Here is a 24,346-nt window from a genome sequence, read left to right as displayed (position 1 = left end):
TGTTTAACTTCTGTGGGCCTTCTCCTACCATTACATTGTCTGGTACTCTCGTTAATCATCTCCTTGACTTGTCAATGCTATAAAGGAGCCTATGCGTCTGCTGACTTCCCTCCCATCACACTACAAATAATATTATGAAATAGCAATGCTAGGAATAGCCCCTTTCAAACTTTTCTCTTTGGAAAGCATGGCTTTTGCTTCACTTACCCTTTTCTCCATGCCAGCCTGTCCTTTCTCAGACCTGCAGCAAAAAATGCTTCCTCCTGCAACAAAGGAAAGGCAGTACATCTGAATTTTCAGTCTGCAGTTCTTAATACATCTAGGTTTAACACCCACACTTGCAGAGTACCAGCCCATAAACCTGCAGAGATGGGATGGGGGGAGGGAGGGGCGTCTTTCCTGATGCCATCCCCTCTCTGACCTTGTCAAAGAGCAAAGGGATGATATAGTGCTGCTCCTTCATTTCTTTTTAAAAAAAAAATTTGCATCAGCTAGTTAAAAAAAAACCTGCTAACAAACATAAACAAAAACCCATAACTTAAGATCAGATGAAGCAATGCCAACAAAAACTTAGTTTTAAGTGGAAGCAGGCCAGAAGTAGATAATTTCTACCACCAGAGAGTAACTAATAACATGTCACAGAGTTTTCTGTAGAATACACCTTACTTGAAGACTACAGTATCAAAGCTGTCAAACACAGGAACACTTCTGTAATCTGGCATATACATGGCTCCCATTTGTGCCTCTTTTCCTATGCCGGGAGTTCCACTAAAAGGATTAAAATTTTCCTCTACTTTGAGGTTATAATTTTGCAAGTATACAATAACTTCACCGTTTATATATCACGTCAGCAAAAAGGCCTCATTTTTATTCCAGCTACTTTTGTCTCTATGTGGGAATAAAATTTGTTCATTCAAAATGGCCAGACAGGTAGCCCCTGTGACCACTGAAATCAATGGCAAAACTGAGTCTGACTCCACAGTTGCAGGACCTGACCCACAATAAATAACAAGCTTCTTCCTAAGCCAGATTTTCCCTTGAGCATTTACACAAACACACTTTCAGGTTATTTTGCTGAGCCTGAAAACAAAACAAGATTTTGAACAATTAAAAATATCCCTTCAGAGTCCCTCAGAAGCCTTTGGTGACCTTCTGGGTCAGAAGATGCCCTGTACAAAGTACATGTTTGGCCCCACTTGAGGAAACTCTCTCTCCTGAGGGCAGCAGGCAAAGAAGTGCCTAATTCTGAGTGTGTGCTTAGATTTCATTGAAATCAATACAATGGACAGTGGACAAGGCCACAAGTGCTCCACGGAAAAAGGCTGCATTGTCACTCCAGTTTCTCACTAATGAATTAAGGGCTGTGCTTTTGCCCAGGCTTTGCTGGTGCTGAGAGCCTGCTGACCTTTGCCATCACTCCTTGATTTCAGCGCCCTTCTTGGGGTGCCAAGGCCATTGAAGCAATGCTGGGGGCTGTGAATCCAGCAGCTCCTGCTCCTCCTAGAGCCAGCCCTTCCCAAACAGCCCCTGCACTACAGCCCACAACTATGCAAAGTTCTCTGCCCCCAGGCCACTGTGCAATATTGAAAATAAAGCCCCAGCAAGACCCTGCCGATAGGTTCAAGTCACAGATCTGGTCATTGTACATCTCGGAAAACAACTCTAGTCACAAATCTGGGATGGGTTTTCAAGACAAAGTAGTATGTGCCTTTCCTTTCCAACTACTGGAACTGTACATCCACTGGATGCAACAGGTACTTGTTTGAAGCCCAATAGCATGGCATATGGCTTGTTACAACTCAAAGGGGAACAGCAAAAAAGAACCACCTGTATGAACCAAAAGAAACAAAACTTGAAAGGGCTCCTTTCCTCCTCAAAGTAGAATGGTGAAAAGCTGCCAGCAGAAGAGAACTGATCAAGACATCAACTGTGAATGCAACATTTTCAACTATGGTCAACATCTGTGCATTGTAGAAGAGCCAAAGATGCAGCAGTAAGGACTTGTGAAGCCAGAACAGCCCAGGAATCCAAACATTAATGGGAAGACTTGGAGTTTCATCTTTAAAAATGTGATTGATTAAATAAGGACAGCAAAGACAAAGACAGATAAACAATGAGCTCAGAAGAGACATTAATAACATCAGGGTCTTAACACTGATTTTCTTAGAGTTCGAGAACTTCCTATTACTTGGGTTTTCCAGGAAATTTATTTTTGCTTGTTTGCTTTGGTGCGGGACACTTCATTGTTTTTTTATAAATGAAGGTGTTAGACATTGCTTTTCCTTTTATCTTTATAGTACCAAGTGCAACACATTCAACTCTGTATCAACTGATGTTGACTGTGGCCTTAGTTAACCTCACCAGCCTATTTTCTTTAGCTGGATAACAGCTGAATCATTAGCATTCAACTAGCTTGCAGTCCTGAAAGAATACAGCAAAAACAGAGTACACGATCTTCTCAGCAATCAAAACATAACATAAAAAGTATCTGAGATCCCACCAGGTATTTTATTTCATACCTGGCTGATGTATTTTGCATTAATTAGGGATGGACTTTAGTTATTTTTAAGTCCATTTGTAGTAAAATGGCAAAGCAAAACAACTACTTAGAAGTTCTTGACCTGGATAGTCCATTTTGTTTTCTAATTTTTCACCCAATTATGCTTTTTTCCCCCCACAAGAGGAAAAACTAAGGTAGCTAGATTAAATATGCAAGATATATTAATAACTTTCTGTAGTGAAAGCAATGTATTTTTTAATTCAAAAACGGAGGAATTAGAGAGATGTACAAAACCACTCTTTTAGCACCACAACCCTATTAACAGGCTTCCATCACCAACTGCAGCTCTGGGAGAGATCAAAACAACACACTTTTTCACTGGAGCATGCTCAGGTACATATTTCTCACAACAGTTGATATTTTATGCTGTATCAGCCACCAGAAATCACTTTGACCAATGTACAACAAGGGCCTTACAAATGCAGCCATAAAACGTACGGTTTTCACCACGCTGCCACAGGGCAGGAGAAAACCCTCCTGCTGGTAGCTGTGCACCCAGAATCTCCCCAGGGTGCACCCCAATGCCCAGGCACATTATCAAGGAGAGCAATGCCCAGCATAGCTGAGGTGTTGGAGGAGAAGCAGCAGGTTCATGGCAGGAGCAGCAAAGCAACAGTTTGTCACAGCGGGGGCTGCCCTCGCTCAGCCCTCACCTTCACCTGGGGCACCATCTATCACATGCTAAGAAGCAGAGCTGTGGGATCCCTGTGCTACAATATCAGCAGAAACCACTGAGTAAATGATAACCCTAACAGCCCCGCTTGCAATTCCCTTTGGACTCTCTCATAAATACCAGGTAGCCAGCCTTGGTCTTTAAGAAATATTTCTTCAGGGGAAAATTGCACCTCCAGTGAAGAGAATCCATCAGTCACTTAAATTCAGCAGGGCTGACCTTTGAAGCCAAAAGCACTGTGCTTATCCTCCTTTAATCATCAATTTTGGGAGCAGGTCCTTCTTTTTTTTTTTTAATTTATAAGGAAAGGAGTTTTCTGCAATATGCCTTTATAAAGATTATTAACACACTCAAAATTAGGCTCACATTCAATTCATTCATTTGATAGGTTGTGATGTTCCTAGCCTTTTTCTGTGTGCTGGAAAAGATGGATAGATACACAATTTTTCTAATGATAAACCTCAGTAGGCAGCTAAGCACCACTCAGCTGCTCACTCACTCTCACTGGAATAGGGGTTAGAGTCAGAAGGACAAAAGTACAAAAACTCATGGGTTTAGATGCAGACAGGTTGGAGGAGACCTTAAAGATCATCCAGTTCCAATCCCCCTACCAAAGGCAGGGACACGTGTCACTAGACCAGGTTGCTCAAAGCCCCATCCAACCTGGCCTTGAACACTGCCAGGGATGAAGCATCCACAGCTTCTCTGGGAAACTCATCACCCTCCAGTAAAGCATTCCTCCCAAATAGCTAATTTAAACCTAATCTCTTTTAATTTGAAGCCATTCCCTTTTGTCCTGTCACTATGTGCTCTTGTAAAAATCTTTCTCCATCACTCTTGTAGGCTCCATTCAGGTACTGAAAGATCATTATTAGAATATCCTGAAGCCTTCTCTTTTCCAGGCTGAATGATTCCAGTCCCTTAGCCTTCCCTCATGGGAAAGGTGCTCCATCCCTCTGATCATCTTGGTGGCCCTGCTCTGGATTTGCTCTGACAGGTCCAGGTCCTTCTTCCTGTGCTCAGGGCTCCAGAGCTGGAAGCAGCACTCCAGGTGGGGTCTCACCAAGGCAGAACAGAGTGGTAGAATCACTTCCCTTGCTCTGCTGGCCATGCTGCTTTTGGTGCAGCCCAAAATGGATATGGTTGGCCTTCTGGGCTGCCAGAGTTTATTTTTTTAAATTAAGGGAAAAAAAGAAAAGGGAGTAGGGAGGGAGACACAAGTAAACCATGATCCAAAAGGAAACAATTGCTCACCACCAACTGACTGATGTCCAGCCAGTCCCCAAACGCCTTTCACCCACTCCCCTCACACTCTGTTTTATTGCTGGACATGACATCATATATTATGGAATATCCATTTGATCAAATGGAGTCAGCTGTCCCAACTTCTTCCCCTCCCAACCTCTTGCATAGCCCCAGCCCACTCACTGATGGGGTGGTGTGAGAAACAGAAAAGGTTTTGACACTCTGTAAGCACTGTTCACCAACAAGTAAAACATCCCCATGTTATCAACACTGCTATAACAAACCCAAAACACAGACCCACACAAGCTACTATGACAATATTTTATCTCAGCCCAAACCAGCAACTCCTGCGAAAGCTGGAAATACCAAAATTTTAGGTTTTGTGCCACCATTCCAATATTCCCATTTCCCACCAAATGGAAAGCACCACACATGAATGTTGACCATACCACTTCAGAGCCTGGCTTATGGATGACCATCTCCTGATAAAGTCCCAGGGCTCATGTTTAAAAGTACTGAAACTTTTAGTGATCTTCACCCGATAGTTGCCATTGAGGGAGGAAAAAAGCCAGCCCCAACCTGGACAAAAGGTTTTCCAGAATGGGATGAAAAGCTCCCAGTCCTTCTTTCCAGGATTTTAAAATTTTTTTTCTTTTCTTTTTTTTTTTTTTTTTTTTTTTTTTTTTTTTGCAGAGCTGCCCACTGTAAGACTTGGAGACAGCTCAGATTAAGATGGCAGCAGGTGGCAGGATTGAGAGACCAAGCACAGTAAAAAAATCATGCTCCTTATGGTTGTGGCCAAGCCAAAAATTCTTTTTCCTCCAGTTTTCTACTTGTAAAACAGGTGCTCCTTGTTACCTTCATGATTCTACCAGCCACAGTGAATTTCTGCACAGCACTCTGGATGCAACATCATGGTATCAGGAACTTCAGCACTGCCACTGTCCTTAATTTTCCCTTCCCACCCAAATCCCAGCTCTTAACCAGCAAAAAGAAAAAAAAAATTCTTTTCATTACAGAATGTTTTGTGACTTGTAATTCTTAAATTACATGGTCTTAACATTACAGAAGAATGTTAGAAGTACTGAGCTGCAGATGAAATCCTGAAAAAAATAATATGTGCTTTAGAGACAAAAGCAGTGAATGATTTTGCTTGTGCAGAAACAGCATTGTAAACTCTAAGCAAACATCATATGCAAAGGTAAATAAAAAAATCTAAGTATAAAGTACTCATTATCAGTCAACATTTGTGGCAAGAGACACAACCTCTTTTAAAAAGTGTTTCAGAATTTCCTCCCTAATTTATTTTCAGGGAACAAGTAGTTCATTTTCTGACTATATTTTGTATTTGCCATAGAGTTTAGTACTTCCTTATGAACGTCTACTTTTCATTTTCTGGTTACCACTACTACTGCTACTACTGCTACAAAGAAAAGCAAACCAATCAGAAGTTATTTTTAGGCACCCAGCAGTTTAGGAAATCAGCCTACAATGATTGGAGCATAGTTTTCCAAGAAAGTTTCACTGCAAATAGCACAATCTGCACTCTCTTCTCAGGGAGAGAATCTGCACAATTCAGTTTTGCTGTTTGTTAGTTCAAAGATCAAAATTTCAAATATATATATGAAAGTGTAATATGAAGGGTTTTCTCTCTGAATTAAGCAAGAGTATAAGTAAGGATTCACTGGAAAATACAGGAAAATGCTTCTTGTAAAAGTTGCACTTGTTACATACATCACTTCAGATATCAATACTGTTGCTAATAGATCAGGAGAGTTTTCTTTCAGGCAAAGAGACAGAAATCATACAGTATGAGCAGTCCCAGAAGGAATACCTTTAGTTGTTCAAAACATATTTCACTTGCCTCTGGCAGGAGTTTCCAGATTAGTGTCATATATGTGTCAACACAAAACAACACAGGCTACTTGTTCATACATTCCCATTAGTCCCCCTTATATCAGCCTATATGCCAGCTGACACTGACTATACATATATATATCAATATATTCAACCCAGTGAGTGCACTCCCCTATCAGGTACTTGTTAATGAGACATAACCACCAAGTAAGAGTGAAAGGAAACTGAGGCAATGGCATAAATTAGACAGGGAATTAGGAATTAGGTATGCATTTCTAATTTGAATACCACTAATTAGAAATGGCGGTGTATAAAGACATATTTTGACTAATGAACAGAGTTGCAGTTTGGTTTTTATGACCCTGTTAGCTGATAAGACAGTTCACACACAGTTCAAAGTCTGCAATGGTTTCCATTAGTTTTCCATCAATAATAGCAGGAAAATTGTGCCTGGCATATTTTAAACTTGGTATCTTCACCCAGCACAGCTAGGTGTGAAGTTTCTTTGTCCCAGCCAGGAGATCTGCAATTGAAATTCTGACTCTGAGATTTGAATTCCTGGTCCAAATCTCCCTTTTAAATAAATGCTAGTGATGTTTCATTTATTACATGTGAAGAACAGCTACCTCAGGACCTTGAACAAGCAAAGAATAGTCAAACATGACTGCTTCTGAATTCCTGCATTTTGGGATAGACGGCATGTCCAATAGGCCCAAAGCTGTTTTCTAACCAATGGAGAGCTGTAAAACTGATATGCTCTCTGCTTGACTTCCTCTGGTAAAGCAGAAGAGTCAACAGCAATCCCATGGCACGCTCTCCTTGATGATGCAGCAGCTTAATAAATTCTTGCTGTCTGCCCCCTTCTTCTCTCCAGCCATTCACTCCTGTCCTTGGAAAGCAGTTCACTGAAGTCTCACTGGGCTGTACTTACTGTAGATCTAAGCCAGATTAAAAATATCTGTCCCCAAACCACCTCTTTTTTTCATTATTTACCTTGAACCACTTCACTGGTCATGCACTTGGTTCTGCTACTACAGCCGGGGCACAGCCAACTCCATCAAAGAAAAAGATTATCCTTAAGTGAGCTTTACCATCAGAGAAAACATATACTAAAACTAGACCTCCATAATGACATTAAAGTTGACTACCAGCCCCATAAACTAAGATTCTGAAAATATGTATATTTCCTCCACTAGCAGAACAAAGTGAAAAACTACACTGATGGATACTGTGAGACCTAGAGTAGAATCTAATAGCATGTTGCAATAGTTACAGCTAATTAAAACAAAAGAGAGCCAAAACAAATAAACAAACAACAACAAAAAACCAAACAAAACCAAAACAAAAAAAACCTTCAATGAGGTAGCATTCAGCAATGATTTGAGAATTTAGAAACAGGAAGGAGACACATTACCATGTGCAGCAATCCAGCACACACCCAGAGAGGATGCCCATACATTCTGTGTGTGTGTCTTCTCACCTGTCCACTGCCTTGGAGAAGAGCAGGGCAGCCCTACTTCCTTCTCACCCATTTGGGCACAACTTGATGCCCCACATCTACTTCCCCAGTTTTGGATTGGTGCAGTCTGGAAGTAAAAAAAACAATGACTTTGCCTTTCCACACAGGTTCATCAAAAGGCTTAAAGATCAGTGAAGTTTTTTGAGGTTTTAGTGGCATACTAACATTTTGATAACCTGTCTTGGAAGAGGCAGTTTTACATGACAAGGTGGGTAAGTTGAGCCAGAAGAAGCTGTTTTCTGAGCATTACTTGCCATGTTAGGAGAATAAGTGAGGTTTGGATTTCTTGGATTTTGCTATCTTGAGTCACACCCAATCTGAAAATAGACTTTAATACTTCATTTTTCACTACTTTAGAAAAGGGTTTGAAGAGCAATGCTACAAAGGACGTAATTTACTCATTTAAGACACTACAGTCTATAGGTTCATTGATTGTCTAGTTAGGATTTGGTTTGGACAATTAGTAGAATTTAAAAGCATCTTACATATTGAGTGGAAGACATTAAATGAGGAGGAAGTCTGTAATTTATACATCTCAATCCTGAAAAGCATTTATTATGCACACACTTTCTCATTGCATGAATTACTTTATTGAACACAGCAGACTAAAGTACAAGCTCAGTCCCAACTGAGAACATTTGTAGTAAGAGGATGTGCGAAAATTTCTACATAACAGAAAAGACACAATTACATTTCATTTTTTTCTGACCCCTCATCCTTCCTTCTCCCTCCCTCCCTCAAATACTAAGTTAAGGACTAAAGGAACTCATTCTAATATCTTTTCAGCAATTTCAAGTTGGTATAATTTTACTGATTTGAGAGAACTCATTTGTGAAGTTCCTCATTCCTCATTTGGTGAAGATGAAAAGAATTTCAGATACTTACTGCTGATCAGTCACACATAAGATAGCCCAAATACTAAGCTCTTTTTCACTGGAAATTTCAACATATTTCATACCCTAATAAACTGAGGGTTTTCTCATGCAAATTTTAACAGCAGACAATACAGAGTTAAAAAGGGTGACATGACATATTATGAGATTGTATACAGTTTATTGTCACCTTAAGTCATCCCTATTCATTTATTGACCAGGGGTTAACTACTTAACAGGATCCCAAAAATTAAAATTGACATATGAAAAATCCTTCCCAGTTGTCACTTGCTACTGCTTTTTCTTCAAGTGAAACCTGTGCTGGCCTACTACTTTTACTACTGGTTTACTACCTACTCAAAACAGGGGCCACAGACTGCTCAGTGTAGAAGCAGTAACTTCCAGCTATTAATGAGTAGCAACTTTTGAGACCAGACTGATTTTGTCTCTGCAGACTCTCCCACTGCAGCCTACATGGTTCTGTGCCAAAGTCAAATAAGGCATGGAGCCCACTGAGGAGACTGCCACTGGAAAACTTGAGAGCATGCTGTCAATATACTACACAAGTCCCATCCAAAATGTAGGGACCTCAGGAAATCCACAGAAGCTGGTAGAAAGAGCAGAAGTGACAAAATTAGAAGTATCAGAATTAATACTTTGTGAAGTATAAATACTCACACAGATCTATCACAGGTTGGACAGCAATTGACAAGAATTATTTATATAACATGTTTATTCCAGATGATATCTCCTTGTGGGTTTTTCCCATGATAGCTGAAAACTAAACTAACATTAAAATTAACATCACTGGTTTACTTCCTTCCCTTTAAATCAATTCACCTCCTAAACTGTTAACACCAAAATTAAATGAGAATTTTCAGAAGGTCATGTTAAACTCTTGTAAAATCAATCTCTCCCTCAGACTTCAAGAGATTATTGAAAGGCCTAATACAGCCCTGATCTACAAGTGAGTGGGTGATTCTGCACAGTGCCACCTTCCTCACACCAGGACTTGGAAGAAACCTTCAGCGGATCTTCCATTTTGTTCCATCTGAATGAAACCCATGTTTTTGCTCTGTACTTGACAGAAAGTATAGAAAGGTAGGAGTAGTAGTAGTAAAATGCATGATGTAGTACCCAAAATGCCCCTTTCAGGCCCTGGCTCACTAATGGGGTCTTCCTAGTTTAGACTTTTCATGTTGCAAGTGGAAACTGTATTGCAACTATGGCAACTGTATGTGGCTCTTTGTCTCAGAATGGATGGATTAATTATCCTCCATTTTTGACTCATGAATCATAAATGGATGACATTCCAGTTTGAAGTTATCAATATTCCCATTGGTAAAGTTTAAGCCTTTAGATAGTTAATTCTTACACTTTACACTTTGGTGAAGGTGAAAAAGCAACTGTTCTTCCTTAAGATTCATAAAGAATGCCTAAAAAAATACCTTTTCTTTTTTCCTTTGTTTCCTATTTCTCCCTTTTTTCTCCCCATCTTTTCAATATCTGAATTAAGAATGTGAAATCTCATATTTGGAGAGATTTTGTAAATGCTTCCAGAGCAGTGGACAGCTGGACTAGGAAATATCTTCATCTGCTGAATGAGTGAAACTGCTGGATCTCTCACAGGCATCCCTACAACTGGTTATTGGGTTACAGTTAATAAAGACCAAAGAAAACAAAACAAAGATGATCACAGGAGTCTATGCTGCAGTAAGCTGTGTGTGGGCAAGTCACTCCTCAAGAAAAATCCAGCAGGACTCCATGAGATCCCAAAGGTCCTCTGCAATAGCATGACTGCAGGACTGTGGGCTGAATTGAATGTGGAGGCCATCTTCTAAATGCCTGGCCACATTCAATTCCTTCAGCCACTTAATTGCATCAGATGAACAGATTCTTAGTGTCACTTTATATGAATAATAAGGTGTTGTAATTTAATCCCAGCCAGAAACCAAGTCCGTACAACTGCTCACTCTGCCACCAGTAGGATCAGAGAAAGAATTGGAAGGATAAAAAGTAGAAAACCCATGAGTTGATATAAAGACATCTTGATAGGGAAAGAAAAAGTAGCTCACACTAGCAAAGCAAAACCAGGAATTAATTAACTTCTTCCCATGGGCAGGCAGGTGTTCGGCCCCCTCCGCGAGAGAAGGGCCCCTCACATGTAGTGGCTACTTGGGAAGACAAACACCATCACTCTAAACATCCCCCCCTTCCTCCTTCTTCTCCCCACCTTTACATGCTGAGCATGATGCCATATGGTCTGGAATATCCCTTCGGTCACTTGGGGTCAGCTATCCTGGCTGTGTCTCCTCCCAGCCTCCCATTCATCCCCAGTATCCTCAATAGCGTGGCAGTACAAGGAGCAGAAAAGGCCTTGGCTCTGTGTGCAAGCTCTGCTCAGCAATAAGAAAAATATCTATTTTATCAACCCTGTGTTCAGAGCAAACTAGACAGCCCTATACCAGCCACTGTGAAGAAAATTAACTTCCCTCAAACCAAAATCAGCACATAAGGAAAACTGGACATTAAAGCTTGCCTCTAAACTTGAGGGCTTCTTTCTTTCCCTTGTACTAAACTATGACAATTTATCTGATAGAACAATAAATATCATATTAGCACTGGCACTCTGTAGCGTCCTATAAGCTTCTTAGCACTTTATTTTGCCCTAAAAACACTGTTTCATGCCAATAAAGTAGACTCATCTATGGTATTTGGCTAGAGATTCTGAAGTTCGTACTTTTGCGTGGAAGGAAAATATTTCCGTTTGCATGGAAATAAAGTATTTAAGGTAATGGTTTTATGAAGCAAACAATGACTCTTCACTGTAGTGACTCCTTTTTTCCATCAAACTTTTATGACAACAATAATACAGAAAAACAACAGGACAGATCAGAACTAGGAGTCTTCCTGGTCATCCCATCAGCAAAAACAATAGACATGGTATTTTTCAAAAGAGTTGTTTTGTCCTCTTACAAGAGTTATAACCACTTTGTAGTCTTTAATAACAAGTTCAAAGATGGGTTCACCTTAACAAAAAGATGAATCTGGAGTCACCATCCCATGGATCCCACAATAAAGGATATGCAGATATTTAATATGTTAAAAGCACTAACTCTTTGGTTTTTTCTGCCCTCCCTCCCCCAAGAAGAAAATCACAGGAAGAAGGCAAGTTTCAGGAACCAAGATATTCTACTTGAACCAAAAAATGTGATTTATTACCACATTTTCTTAAACTTATTCTTGGCTTTGATTCAGGTTCACTGTGTAATCTTGGACATGTCTCCAAGCTTAACTGCTAAGATTGATGGATGGCATGGACACATAAGTTGGGAAAGTTATCCAGGACTTGTTTCAAAACCCCAGATTCTGCCATGCCTGAAATCAGAAACTAGATTTTGAAACAGCCACTCAGAATACATCTTGGCACCTGGAGAACTTACTTTGACAGTGCAGGAAAAGTTGCAGGAAAGAAAAGGAAAGCTCTGCCCCAGTACAATTGGTTTGGCACAGGATCTGAGTTTTTCCACACAGCCATGGCTGCACCTGAGCACAGCTACTAGGGTCATTGGTTTCTTCTGATGGGGAAAATGCATTTTTAGAAATTAAATTTGGGGTGAGAAGGAAAGTAACATAAAGAGTTGCAGCAAGGTAAAACCCTTGCTTCAGCTACAATGAAGAACAAGCCTGTCTGGCATCCTTCAAAAAAATCTCCACCTATAAGCTGCCATCTGGATGCAAGCTGACCAGAAACACACAATCTCCCTTCTCCTGAAACATGCAAGGCAATTACATGAGTCTCCATGTGAAGTTTACACTTCATACCCTATTCATCTACTAGGAAACAGCTTTCTTTGGCACACAGGCAACAGAAACAAGCTGGTTTCATATCAGGGTGTCAAAGAATTTGCTTCAGGTTGGACCATGAATGTTCATCCTTGATGCTGACGAGATGCCTTGAGAGCAGCTTCTTTCACACCATCTGCAAATGGTGCTACTGAATATACTGAATACTTTCCAGCACCAAGCCCAGGGGCACAGTTGTCATCTCAACATGGCCAAGTGAGGAAATTCTACTTCAGTGTCCTAGACCAAAAGCACCACAGGTGCAGAAAGTTACTAAACACAAGCAGCTGCTTCATATAACATAAGGGTACTTGAAAGGGGCAGTGAAGGAAATTGAGAAACCATGTGTGGGTGTGAAACATTGCATGATTATGGATACAGAAGAAGGAGGCCATATGAAACCAAATCAGAGAGGGCTTTGTATCAGCATTAAATTTGCCTGTTCTTACATGAAACAGTTTTAGGTGATTAGGAAGAAAAACAGTGAATGGTAACAGGGACTTTGCACCAGGACTTCAGCCTCCACAGACTGTTACCCACAATTTTTTAGTAGAGCTACATCATCCTATACTCGTAGAGGATAAGTCTCTGACTTATGTGGAAAACTTTTGATTTTTTTTTAATGCAGTTTCTCCCAGCAATTGTTACTCAAGAAGTGAGTGCACTTCAAATCCTGAGCATTGGAGGCTGCTGGTAGTGACAGTCCCACATTCAAAACCACAATACTGTGCTGAGTTCAACATCTGTTTGCATTTCCAAGAATCATAGACTGGTTTGGGTCAGAAGGACCTTAAAGATCATCCAGTTCCAACCACCTTACCATGGGCAGAGACACCTGTCACTAGACCAGGTTGCTCAAAGCCTCACCCAACCTGGCCTTGAACACTTCCAGGGATGGGGCATCCACAGCTTCTCTGGGCAATCTTTTCCAGTGCCTCCCCTCAATGTCTGTAAAGAATTTATTTCCAATAGCTAACCTAAACCCACCCTCCTTCAGTTTAGAGCCATTACCTCTTGTCCTGTCACTACAACCCTTTGTAAAAAATACCTTCCAGCTCTCTTATGGGCCTGCTTCAGAAACTGGAAGGCTGCTCTAAGGTTTACCTAGAGCCTTCTCTTCTTCCAAGTTGAACAACTTCAACTCTCAGTCTGACTTCATGGGAGAGGTTCTCCAGCCCTCTGATCATTGTCGTGGCCCTTATGTGGACGTCTTCCAATGGGTCCCTTCTTTATATTGGTGGGTCATCCAGAACTGGACACAGTAACCAGGCTGGGTAACTTGAGAGCAGAGTAGAGGGGCAGAATCAACTCCCTTGACCTCATCTTGCTTCTTTTGGTGCAGCCCAGGACATTGTTGGTCTACTGGACTCCAAAAACATATTGTCGGGTCATGCTAAGTTTTTTGCCAACAACACCCCCAGGTCCTTCTCCTCAGGGCTGCTCTCAATCTATTCTCCACCCAAGCCTATTTGTGACTGGGATTGTCCCACTCAGGTGCTGGACTCAGCCTTGAGCTTCACGGGGTTCGTACAATGCCATCTCTCAAGGTTCTCAAGTCAAGGTCCCTCTGGATGGCATCCCCTCCTTCCAGCATGTCACCTGCACCACAGTTTGGTCTCACTGGCAAATTTCCTGAGGCTGTCCTCAATCCCACTGTCCAATCACCAACAAAGATGGCCCCAACACCAACCCCTAACACCTCTTGTCACTTGCAGATGTTCTGGAATTAAATTATTTGCTCCTATTTGTTTCCATTCCTATGTAACAATATTTCAACTCAGAAACTAACAACACAGTGTGATGTATGTTTACACAGTTGTATTTGAATATTTTTGTGTATAAAAGTTAACTAAAGCCAAAGTGAAAATGACTGATAAAGATCTTTCCTTTGTATTGCTGCCATTAATACTGTAAGTTGTTTCTTAAATACTAGCCAAAAAATTTTGACTCGTTTAGGAACTAGTCAAACCTGTGCTCCTGGCTTTCCAGTAAAAACTGTCACATGTTAAGAGACTCACATCTTCTCAGATCTTCCTGCTACCTCTTGTCCATCATTATCCCAGATTAATGCCTGTACCTCCTTTGTTCTGCAACAGCCTTTGCTGACAGTTCTCCAAAAAAGTATCTTGCTGTTCTTCTTGTTGAGAAATGCATGCCACCAACCATCCTTCTCATTTAAGTAACCACAGAGCAGTCACATCATGCCGTTTTCTCTGGGTCATTTGTGCAATGTCAGGTAAGGCAGGATGTGACTCAGCCATGACTGGCTTCAGAAGTAGGACTCTGAAATCTTCTGGTTTCAGTTTACTTTGGGAATTCTTGGGACTGGCAGATATAGGAAAGTGAACCAAGAGAAAATCAATGATAGATGCTCTAAATCTTGGTCTTCTACAAAGCTTCCATTTATCCCTTCCTCAGAAGGCATTGATTCTGTAGTCCTCTGAAGGCTAAAGGAGATTATGGAACCTGATTTTTCCTCTTTCTATTCCCTTTTTTTCCCAGCTCCACAGAAGAAATCTTCCTTTCCTCCAGCTCTAGGCTGTTTAATGTTAGAAAGCAATTGTTCTGTCAGCAATACCTGGAAAAACTCTTCCCAGATGGAAGATCCTATCTCCTCTTTCCCTTTTAGTGAGGGTGGCTTGGAAACCACCTTCTCATGAACCAGGCTTCTGCCTCCACCTTTGCTTTGAGACAAATCCTTGTTATCCTTGCCTAAGGATGTCCTGTGCTCTGAAGGATGGCTTGAGGCCATCCTTCACAAAAGCCAGAGAACCTTGCTTAACATTCCTAATCTCAGAGATACACACAAGCATACACTAAAGTTCTGATCAAGGCCGTGGAAGGCTGCATTTCTTATACATTTGTAATTATAATATCAAGCCATAAGATACAACTGTTCACATTCCTTTAGCCTAGAAAGTCACTTTTTCCTAAATGATATCACAGCCTCTCTTACACAGTGTGGTGAAGGTGAATGAATTTCATAGCACTACATTTCATAGAACTGAGCTGAACCTCGCATGACTTGCATATGGATACCAGGTACAGCCACAATTTAATCCTCTGCTATTCATGAAAACAAAGAGCATATGCCTTTATCAATTCCATTGATCCAAACTAATATTTTCATGGACTACCTGGCATTAAGACACAATATTTATACCCAAGATAAGGAAAATGATAAGTTTATTTTCCATACATTATTTTATCTCACTGGGTCCCTCCCACTACATTTTCTTAGACTGATATGACTCGCAAATGACCCTGCAAATACACTTCATACACTTCTCCCATATAGACCTACTTGCACAAGTGGACCCCCTAAAAGGTGCAACAGACCCAAAGAGGGGACAGAATGACCAGAGAGGAAAGAAATCAGAAGCACATAATAACCTTTTAGGTTAATTCCCACAATTTTCCCAGGTAAACATGTCTGATATGAGCACTTCAATCATGCACGGATAGATGACACATTTGTGTGTGGGCAGAGGATGAAATTGGGTGTGGACTGCGTGCCTCTGCAACAGGCACAGTGATAGGTCTAACTCAGCACCAGAGGCACTGAGTCATTTGTTCAGAGCTTAGAGTTCTTCATCATTCCCTTTATCACATGGAAAAATCCTGGCTGGATTGCCTGAAAATCTTTCCTTGCTGGCTGGGGCCCAATCTGAGAGAAAGGCCAACAGCACAGCAGGATTTAGACACACTTGGAAACCCTCCCCAAAGTCCACTGACTCATGGAAAGGGATTGTATACCCCCACAATAACACTGAGCACTCAGAACAGTGTTTTTGCTTCTTTCATCCTTCTGCAGAATGAGCATAGGTGAAAATAAACAGGCTTGTAAGTATCTTAAGTGACACTTGAAGGATTGAGCTCAGAGGCAATTGAAAAATCCAAGCATCTAACCCAGTGTATGGAAGTGTGTAGAGGAAAAGCAATATCTAATTTTGGGCAATGATCACCGTGATCACCACAGATGCTGACAGTGAGTAAACATCTCTATATTCTGAAATCATGCCCAGCATCAGTTTCACATTTTCTTTTTCCTACCTTTTCAACACAAATTGGTAAATTAGCTACATGCCAGCAAACCCAGTGGCATGATGGCAGAGATGTACTCCCTTATTCTCAAAGCAAAAACGTAACTACAGCCAATCTTAACAGCCTGAGCCAAAAAAGACCTCAGAAACTCTTATGAAGACATGACAATATCACACAATAACACCACAAGTAAGATAGCTGTCGTGGCTTTACTTCTTGTACTACCTCATAAGACCATGGCAAAAATCTGGTATATATAAATATTCCTGCTGTAGGCAGGAAGAAAAAATATATTGTTACTGCATAGTTTCCAGATGCAGGCCTTGACCACTACATATATGCAGTCAAGTGAGAAGCATTATAGGAGAGGTATTATGTATTACAGAGGAATTATATTACCTACAGCCCTAACGAGAGGGGAAAAAAGGTGATGCTTGTTAGAGTAGGTATTGTTCCCAATTCTCCCCCAGCAGGTAAAACTTACACATGTGGCAAGAGCAGGTTGCAGGGGATGAGCAACCAGAGGAGTGGCTAATTAGCCCCTCTGGTCGAGAAGTAGCTGATTAAATGTGCCAAGTTTAGGGCTCTAGGCTGGAGGTCAAGCCCATCTTTATGTCCTGTCCTCCTGCTTTTGTTGTCACTCAGAAGTGGCCTCTGCATCAGTAAAACCTTTCAGATCAGATTGATAATGTTGGTATCTAACTCTCCTCTTAGCATCTGGCTTCATAGTAATCTTAATTGATAATCAAGTTCTCAGAGAATGGTTTGTCTGTTGAAGAAAGCAAAGTTTTACTACAGCTTAGAGAGCTTATCTCCTTCCTGCCTAATGCAGGATTTCTTTTTCTTTTCGCTGAAACAGCTGGAGACCACCACCACCACCATAGGAGACTGGGAAGTGAACTGGATGAACTCTGAATCTAACATAAATCACAGTTTCTGTTCTCTCAAAAAAGCATGATCAAATGATTAATGATGAGAGTGAACCATAACTGAGACATAGGCTGATCCCAGAAAGTGAGTCAAACCCGAAAGTTCACCAGCACAGATCTTTATATCAATACCAAAGATCAATTTGGTCAGAAGGTTCCTAAAACAGAAGTCAGGATGAATGACTAAAATCTGGGTAGACAAGATCCTGCAGCAGCCATCAGATAAAATCGGGTAAAAATGCAGTTTGTTACAGAAGTCAGCCAGCTCCCTGCATGTCCCAACAACGGTACCCCCAAAAATGCAAGCCCCAGCTGCATGTAAATAGACAGTTCCGTTCTTCACATACACCCTGGCTGCCTCTCATTAGCATGAAGCCTACATGTATTATCATGGTTTGTAGAGGTCTGACAACAGAAGCCTGAGCAATGTTATCTCAAGGATTCCTTGTGCCCCCCAGGCACTCTCCGTGCCCTCCACTGTCTTTGTGCAGCAGTTAGACCATGAGCTGACTGCAAAGGGAGCCCTTTGTTCTGTTTGCAGAAAACGTGTGAGTGACGACAGCAGCAGGAATAATAAATATAAATGGTATTACGCACACATGCAAACATCCCTGCGGAAAATTCAGCCATAGGGTGAATACCCAAATTTTACTTGTCACTTAGCTATTTATAAAGTCAAAGAGACTCAGAAATAGCAAAAAATACTTATCCTTGCCAAAAACATCTCCCAGAGTGGACAGCCCCAGGGGCTGAGATCTGAGCTCTGCTCCAAACAGCAGCAGTACCTCCCCAGCGGGGAATTCCCAAAACAGGAAAGATACCCCAGAGCTGACACAAAGCCAGGAGATTTGGCTCCCACGCCAGACTTCCTCCAGCTGTCAAGACAAGTGTGTCATGGTTAAAAAACCTGCTGTACTCTGGCTATTTCCTGCTCGAGCTGTGGCAGGCTGGGCAAAGACAAGAGGAGCTCAAGGGCACAGTTGAGCATCTCTGGCCTGAGATCAGAAACACGCACCCAGCCCCATCCTCTCCAGTGGCATCCAGAACTGCATGGCATTGCAGACAAAGTCCTTTATCAGTCTCTATAAGCCTTCCACCACCCTTTTTGTAGTAATGCTTATATGGCATTACTCAAGAGCTCATCTGTCACTCTGCTGGCTGCACTCCTCCTTGCCACCACTCCCCTCAGAGCCATACCTGTGAATTTCCTTTTGCTTCCAAGGTATAAGAAACATCCTTTTGGGGTCAGCACCCTGCTGGGGATTATAAGCATGCAAACTGAAGCTTTAAACAAGTCCATGCATCACTGAGGTTATATCTTCAAGGGATGGAGTAAACCCTGAGGAGGGGTGATTTTATCTGCTGATATAAGAGTGGGCAGAGAGAGATCTGCAAGCTGTCCCAGGCCAGTAAAGACTCAGGCTTTAAAATCCCATGTGGTTAAACAATGACTTATGGCTGATCCCTACCTTGCCTGTCAACACTCACCACTGCTTTACATCCATGCCATTGCTAGAGCACAACTGAAGACCGCAAGAAGGGGTAGAAGTGAACAACGTTAATTTAGAACACACCACAGCTCACTCAGCTCCTATGCAAAACATAAAATCTTGAAGCAGTGGATATTTACAACTTCTCAAAATTAAACTTAAATATAATTCAAGTTGGTTTTTTTTATATCACCTGCAAAAGAAGAATTAATTGGAGGAGTACAAACTGAATGCTAGCAGGGTCTCAAAAACCTGTATTTGGGTTTTTTGCACCCAAGCCTATTCAAAAGAATACATGTAAATATATGCATAGGAAGCAATACTTAGATGCACATTTCCAAACATGTGTATAAATATTCAGAGCGCTCCTCTACCGTGGCCTCCTTTTAAATACAGCTTTAAAATCCTTCGTGAGTTGAGATACAGACCCAGCTTACCTTCCTACTTCCCAGCTTCTCTTCACCTTTTGAAACTGAATCCTCCTTGCTGTCTCTATGGTGACAGTGACGTTCACATCCCCCTGATGAGATGGCTGCTGGCACGCACATCAGGTGCCAGAGCAAATCCATCAGCAACAGAAACCTCTCCAGCTCCTCCATGGGATGCTCTTCTCCAGAACTAAGACAAACAACCTGGTAAAGAAAACAGTGCTATGCCACCATCCTATGCCTAAAAGAGTGGGTAACTGGGTCTAAATATGGGGTCCAAAATATTTTTTATTTTTTTTCTTCAATAATAATTACTGGTGCTTAGGAAATAAATGTGATAGCACTGCTATCAAAAAGCACATCTGGATAACCTACAGAGAATGAACTAATCAAAGGTAATTTCTGCCAGAGGGTTTGACAGTGAGAAGATACTTGCGTCATGAAGCAGAAGTAGCTGATAAGCAGCATGATGAAAACCTCCTGCAATGTCCATCCACCTGGCACATGGAACCAGCAGTGACAGAAGGATGTTTCTTGCCACATGGTTAGCAGAGAGAGGAGCAAGAGGGGAGATTTTTATCAAGTGCTAAGTGAGAAGCACCAGGTGGGACCTGCAAAGGTGTGCCTTTCAGGCAGCCACAGAAGGTGGCTCCAGTGACTTTCTCTCCTTAGGAGAGACACAGTGAGTCACTGGGGTTTCAAAACATCAGCTATTATATATAGCCCTTGTTGTACTTTATGGTGTTTGACAATCTAGTTGTTAAAGCACAACCCCATTGTAACCTGCTGTCCTGTAGCACCCTATAAGCACAGCAAAAGATGTCCAGTCCCCACTAGCTCTTCCATTCTGACTGCCCAGATGGGGGAATATGTGCCAGGGAAGCAGCTTTGGCTTTCTGCCACAGAATACTGCCAGCACCAGCTGACACTGCACTCACTGTAGTTGCTCTAGATGGTCTTTATACTCAAGTGACTTTTTGTAAGTCTGCAGCTGAAGGTCACTGCTCTGTGTCACTGCAACCCTGCTCCCCAATGCTGGGGAGGAGATGAAGGTGTTCGTGGAAACAGGCCTTGCCCTGAGGATTTTAACCATGCAAGAAAGTCTGCTGCAATCAGCTAAGTTACAATTCTTCTCTGATAAAGTCATCTGCTCAAAAGTTAAGGGTCCTATTCCATCCAGATAAATATTTGGAAAATTAAATACAGATGTTGATTAGTCCCATATTTCCCTCAGCTTTCATGTCCTTTTTCACTGATCAGACAAAAAAAGAGGTAGTTCATCATCCTAAAGATGAAAATTGCAATGGCCAAGCACGTTAGGAATAACCCAGAAAGCAATAATAATTTTAAAAAGCAATAAATACAATAGTATATGACTAAAACTTGCATTGCTGTAATGCATGCTAAAGATCTAGTCCCCAGAGTGGGTTACCGATGTACCATACCCATTGTTTGGATTTTTTTCCCCTGTGTTTTCTTGTTCTTATTTATCTATCACCTCTTTCCTAGCACTTGGATTGTATATGCTTGGAATTAGAAAGTACTTGTTGCTCTGCATGCTGCCCTTCTCATGCTTGGTTGCTGGACCCTGCCTGAGATTTTTGATGCTACAGTAATATAAAAACAAGACAGTTTGAGAAGAAATACAAGGAAAGTCCAAAACAAGACAGTGTTACTAGACATATTTAATCCCTGAGAAGTGAGGGAAGTGCATCCAAATGATTCAATGCCTCAGTCTGTACAATTAGTAGGCACAGAAATTATCTTTTTATCCAAAGTAATGGGGCTTCTCTGTATTTTCCTCCTCATGGGAACACCAGTTATAGTTGTGCTGCAGCAGCCAATAGATTTGTGTTTAAACAACCACAACAGAAGCAGAAGCACAGAAAGATCTGTCTCTCCTAGTTCATACAGGATTAATTTCTATTTCACAGCAAGGAGATATAAAAAGCATCCCAATCAAATCTCAGGGTGCCTAGGTCACTGGAATAAGCAGGGTTGTATTTCCTGATGTCATCAGAGTTGCACAGGTGCCTGTAAGAACCTTTCCATCAGGGACTTACAGAGAGGCCCAGAAATGCAACAGAGAAAAGCAGAGGTCATTTGGGCAGGTCCATCAGCCAAGGGAGTACTGGGAAGACCCAGGAAACCAAGGCATAACTTAAAACATTCCTTCTCCAGTCTCCAGAGATGTTTAGTAGCAGAAGGTGACCACAGGGTGCAGCAGGGTCAGGGTGAGAGCACACAGAGCTGCTCCACAGTAAGAGCAGGTTCCACTGAAATTGAGATTATCACAGTGCACTGCAGGACAGAGATCAGTCTCCTAGGGCTGACCTGTAACTCACATAAAAGTTTAACAAGAAAAGCACCACGAGAAGAGGACCAGGCTTTAAAGTAACTCACTAACCAATGAAAAATAAACAGAAGTTTTAAACAGAGCATCCCAAACAAAATCTTTAATAAAATAATTTTGTGTATGAAAACAAAAATTGATATCTGCGCATGTACACTGTGAAAAGAAATCTCAAGGGGTTTAATACTTGGGCTTATTGAGGCTACAAAGCAATCTTTCAAAGAGACTCCCTTCTCAGTCTGCATCCATTTTATATTTCACAGGTATTAAAACACTATGCTATCTAGACTTCAGAATTTAGATCTCATAACACCAATAATGCACATGGTTAAGCATCATGTATTTCATACCACAACTATTTACACTGTTGAGAGCATTTTTTTATATTCTGTGGACATATCTGACTGGATGACTTTTAGGGTTCTTTCGTCTCTTTTCTTGTCTCTGGCCTTTTGCTGTTTTCATGCTTTTAAAGTTTCTAATGGCAACAGTTTAACAGACTTCTAATTGGAAATGCACAATAATAATTAAAATAGGGTGGGTTTTTTAATATAAAAAGGCTATAATTACGCCTTTTGCTTTGTTTGACAAAGCTATGATTTTTTACCAAAACACGTGACCAGCCCTCGGGTGGTCTATTCACAGCAAACAATGTATTGTCCTGGGCACACAAGACAGACAAGATGTTGTTTAATTGAGACTCAGACTTCATTTACTTAACTTTTATGGAAACTACCAGCAATAACTTGTAGAGGATACACCATTATTTCTTCTTTCATCAGCTCAGCATCATCAAAGGTTGCCATTATCAGCTGCTTCTTTCTCATGCACTCAGTTACATTCATCCCTGGGACACTACAGCTCTCTTTGTATAAGGGTTAAAAAGCCAGAGGGAAGAGGTTGTTTCCTAATTACATCAGACATACAGAAATATACAAAACCTATTGCCACGTTCTCCAAAAGGTTTCTTTCCTGAAGTCCAACCTTAGTTCTCAAGACAGTGAAAACTTAGTTGCTCTGTTTCTTGGAGCCTGAACCCAGATAAGTAATTAGAAGATGAGCAACTCCTTACCTAAAACAGGTGAAAAATTCCATCTCTACAATCACAAAGCAGTCCTCCACCATTTCTGGATAGCTTTGATATCAGACATAATAATACGAAGCTAATGAATGATTTCCACCATTCTCAGAGTCAGAAAGGTTTGTAAGTGACCATCAAAAGCTGCTCAGATCAGTCTGGCACAAAGGCACTTCAAAGCAGTTAACTCTGAAAACATCATTTTCATAAGAGGAGAGTTTGAAGACGTGTTGTTGAACCTGTTTGAACAATTTCTGGGGGGTTTTAGGCCGGATTGCACTACTGTACAGAAAAATGACCAAGAGACACAAACAGGTGATCTCCAGGCTTTTTAGTGAATAGTCCATTCTCATGGAACTTGAGAGCCAATTGAAGTGGGGTGAGTGGTGATGAGATGAGTTGGCATGACAAGGGAAGAAGCTCACCAAGGCATCCATCAAAATGGCTGGAGACTCCCTGGAGACTCCACCAGTTCCTGGGATCACTTTAAAACTGCCCCCACAGCTGCCCACCATCTTTATGCTTGCAAACCTTACTCTGCAGCTGTTGCACCACGTGCCTGGGCGGCACAATTGCAGCTCATGTCTCCCTCAAGCAGAAGGTGACTTGGCCATGTCCATCTCATCCAACAGCTGTGCTCTCCTCAGTTTGAGTCTGCAGAGCCAGGGCACCCATGACAGCCTGTGTTTGTCCTACCTGCAGTGACACCTCTCCACTGTGATGTGCTCTCTCCAGCAATTCCTTTCTCTTCCTGTCAGGAAAATATGACTGTACACTCCATCCAGGAGTCAGCAGGAAAAACAGCATGTAGCCAACATGGATATCCATACACACAGTGGCTCAAGCCTAAGCTCAAATTCTGAGTCAATATGATGACATGGACTGTCCACAGCTCCCAGTATCCTGATCCCTGCAGTTGTTCACCAAGGGTTTGACATCTGTCAAGTGTGCTTGTATTTCACAGGACAAATTCAGAACAAGCACATGTAGCCACACAATTATGCCTGCCCATAAGGACTCAGATGTAACACATTTTCCCATTCCAGTATTATTGAAGAAACATTTCATTTTCAGTTGTGTTTTCAGAAGGCTAACAAGGGGCTCATGAATACATCAAAGCAAAGTCATATTATTCATTTACAACAAATGTTTCTGATTTCATTCCCTCTGACCATTCAGACAACACTTTATTAAAAAGCTAGAAAAAACTCTGATGTTTTTCAGGACTACCTCTCATAACCTTAGGTCCTGATCTATTTTACACAACACAATTTGCAGATTATTCACAGGACATGAAATGGAGCACAGGTTCCAGCTCTCTGGAAACCCGAGGTCTGTCAGGAAACCACCTTCCAGCCGAGATGGAGCCATCTCCAGCAAATGCAATCAGCTATGAAAACAGTGGGAAGTACACTGTTCTACACGCATTGAAAATATATACCCTTAAGGGTC

The 24,346-nt window shown here is 41.4% G+C and overlaps 1 protein-coding gene across 1 annotated transcript in view; it reads right to left on the bottom strand.

Moving 5' to 3' along the window:
• The window catches only part of LOC143695789 (uncharacterized), a 179,989-nt gene extending 160,471 nt beyond the window's left edge, over positions 1–19,518 (bottom strand). Inside the window, exons 1-2 of the mRNA XM_077190996.1 lie at positions 19,473–19,518; positions 208–263 (exon numbers count right to left, since the gene is read on the bottom strand). Coding sequence (XP_077047111.1) covers positions 208–219 — 12 coding nt within the window. The 5' untranslated portion in view covers positions 220–263; positions 19,473–19,518. The remainder of the gene's footprint in view (positions 1–207; positions 264–19,472) is intronic.
• Positions 19,519–24,346: the final 4,828 nt, after the last annotated feature.

The sequence above is a fragment of the Agelaius phoeniceus genome, chromosome 1 (genome assembly GCF_051311805.1).
Source record: "Agelaius phoeniceus isolate bAgePho1 chromosome 1, bAgePho1.hap1, whole genome shotgun sequence".
NCBI lineage: Eukaryota > Metazoa > Chordata > Aves > Passeriformes > Icteridae > Agelaius > Agelaius phoeniceus.
This window is presented reverse-complemented; position numbering and strand designations above follow the sequence as displayed.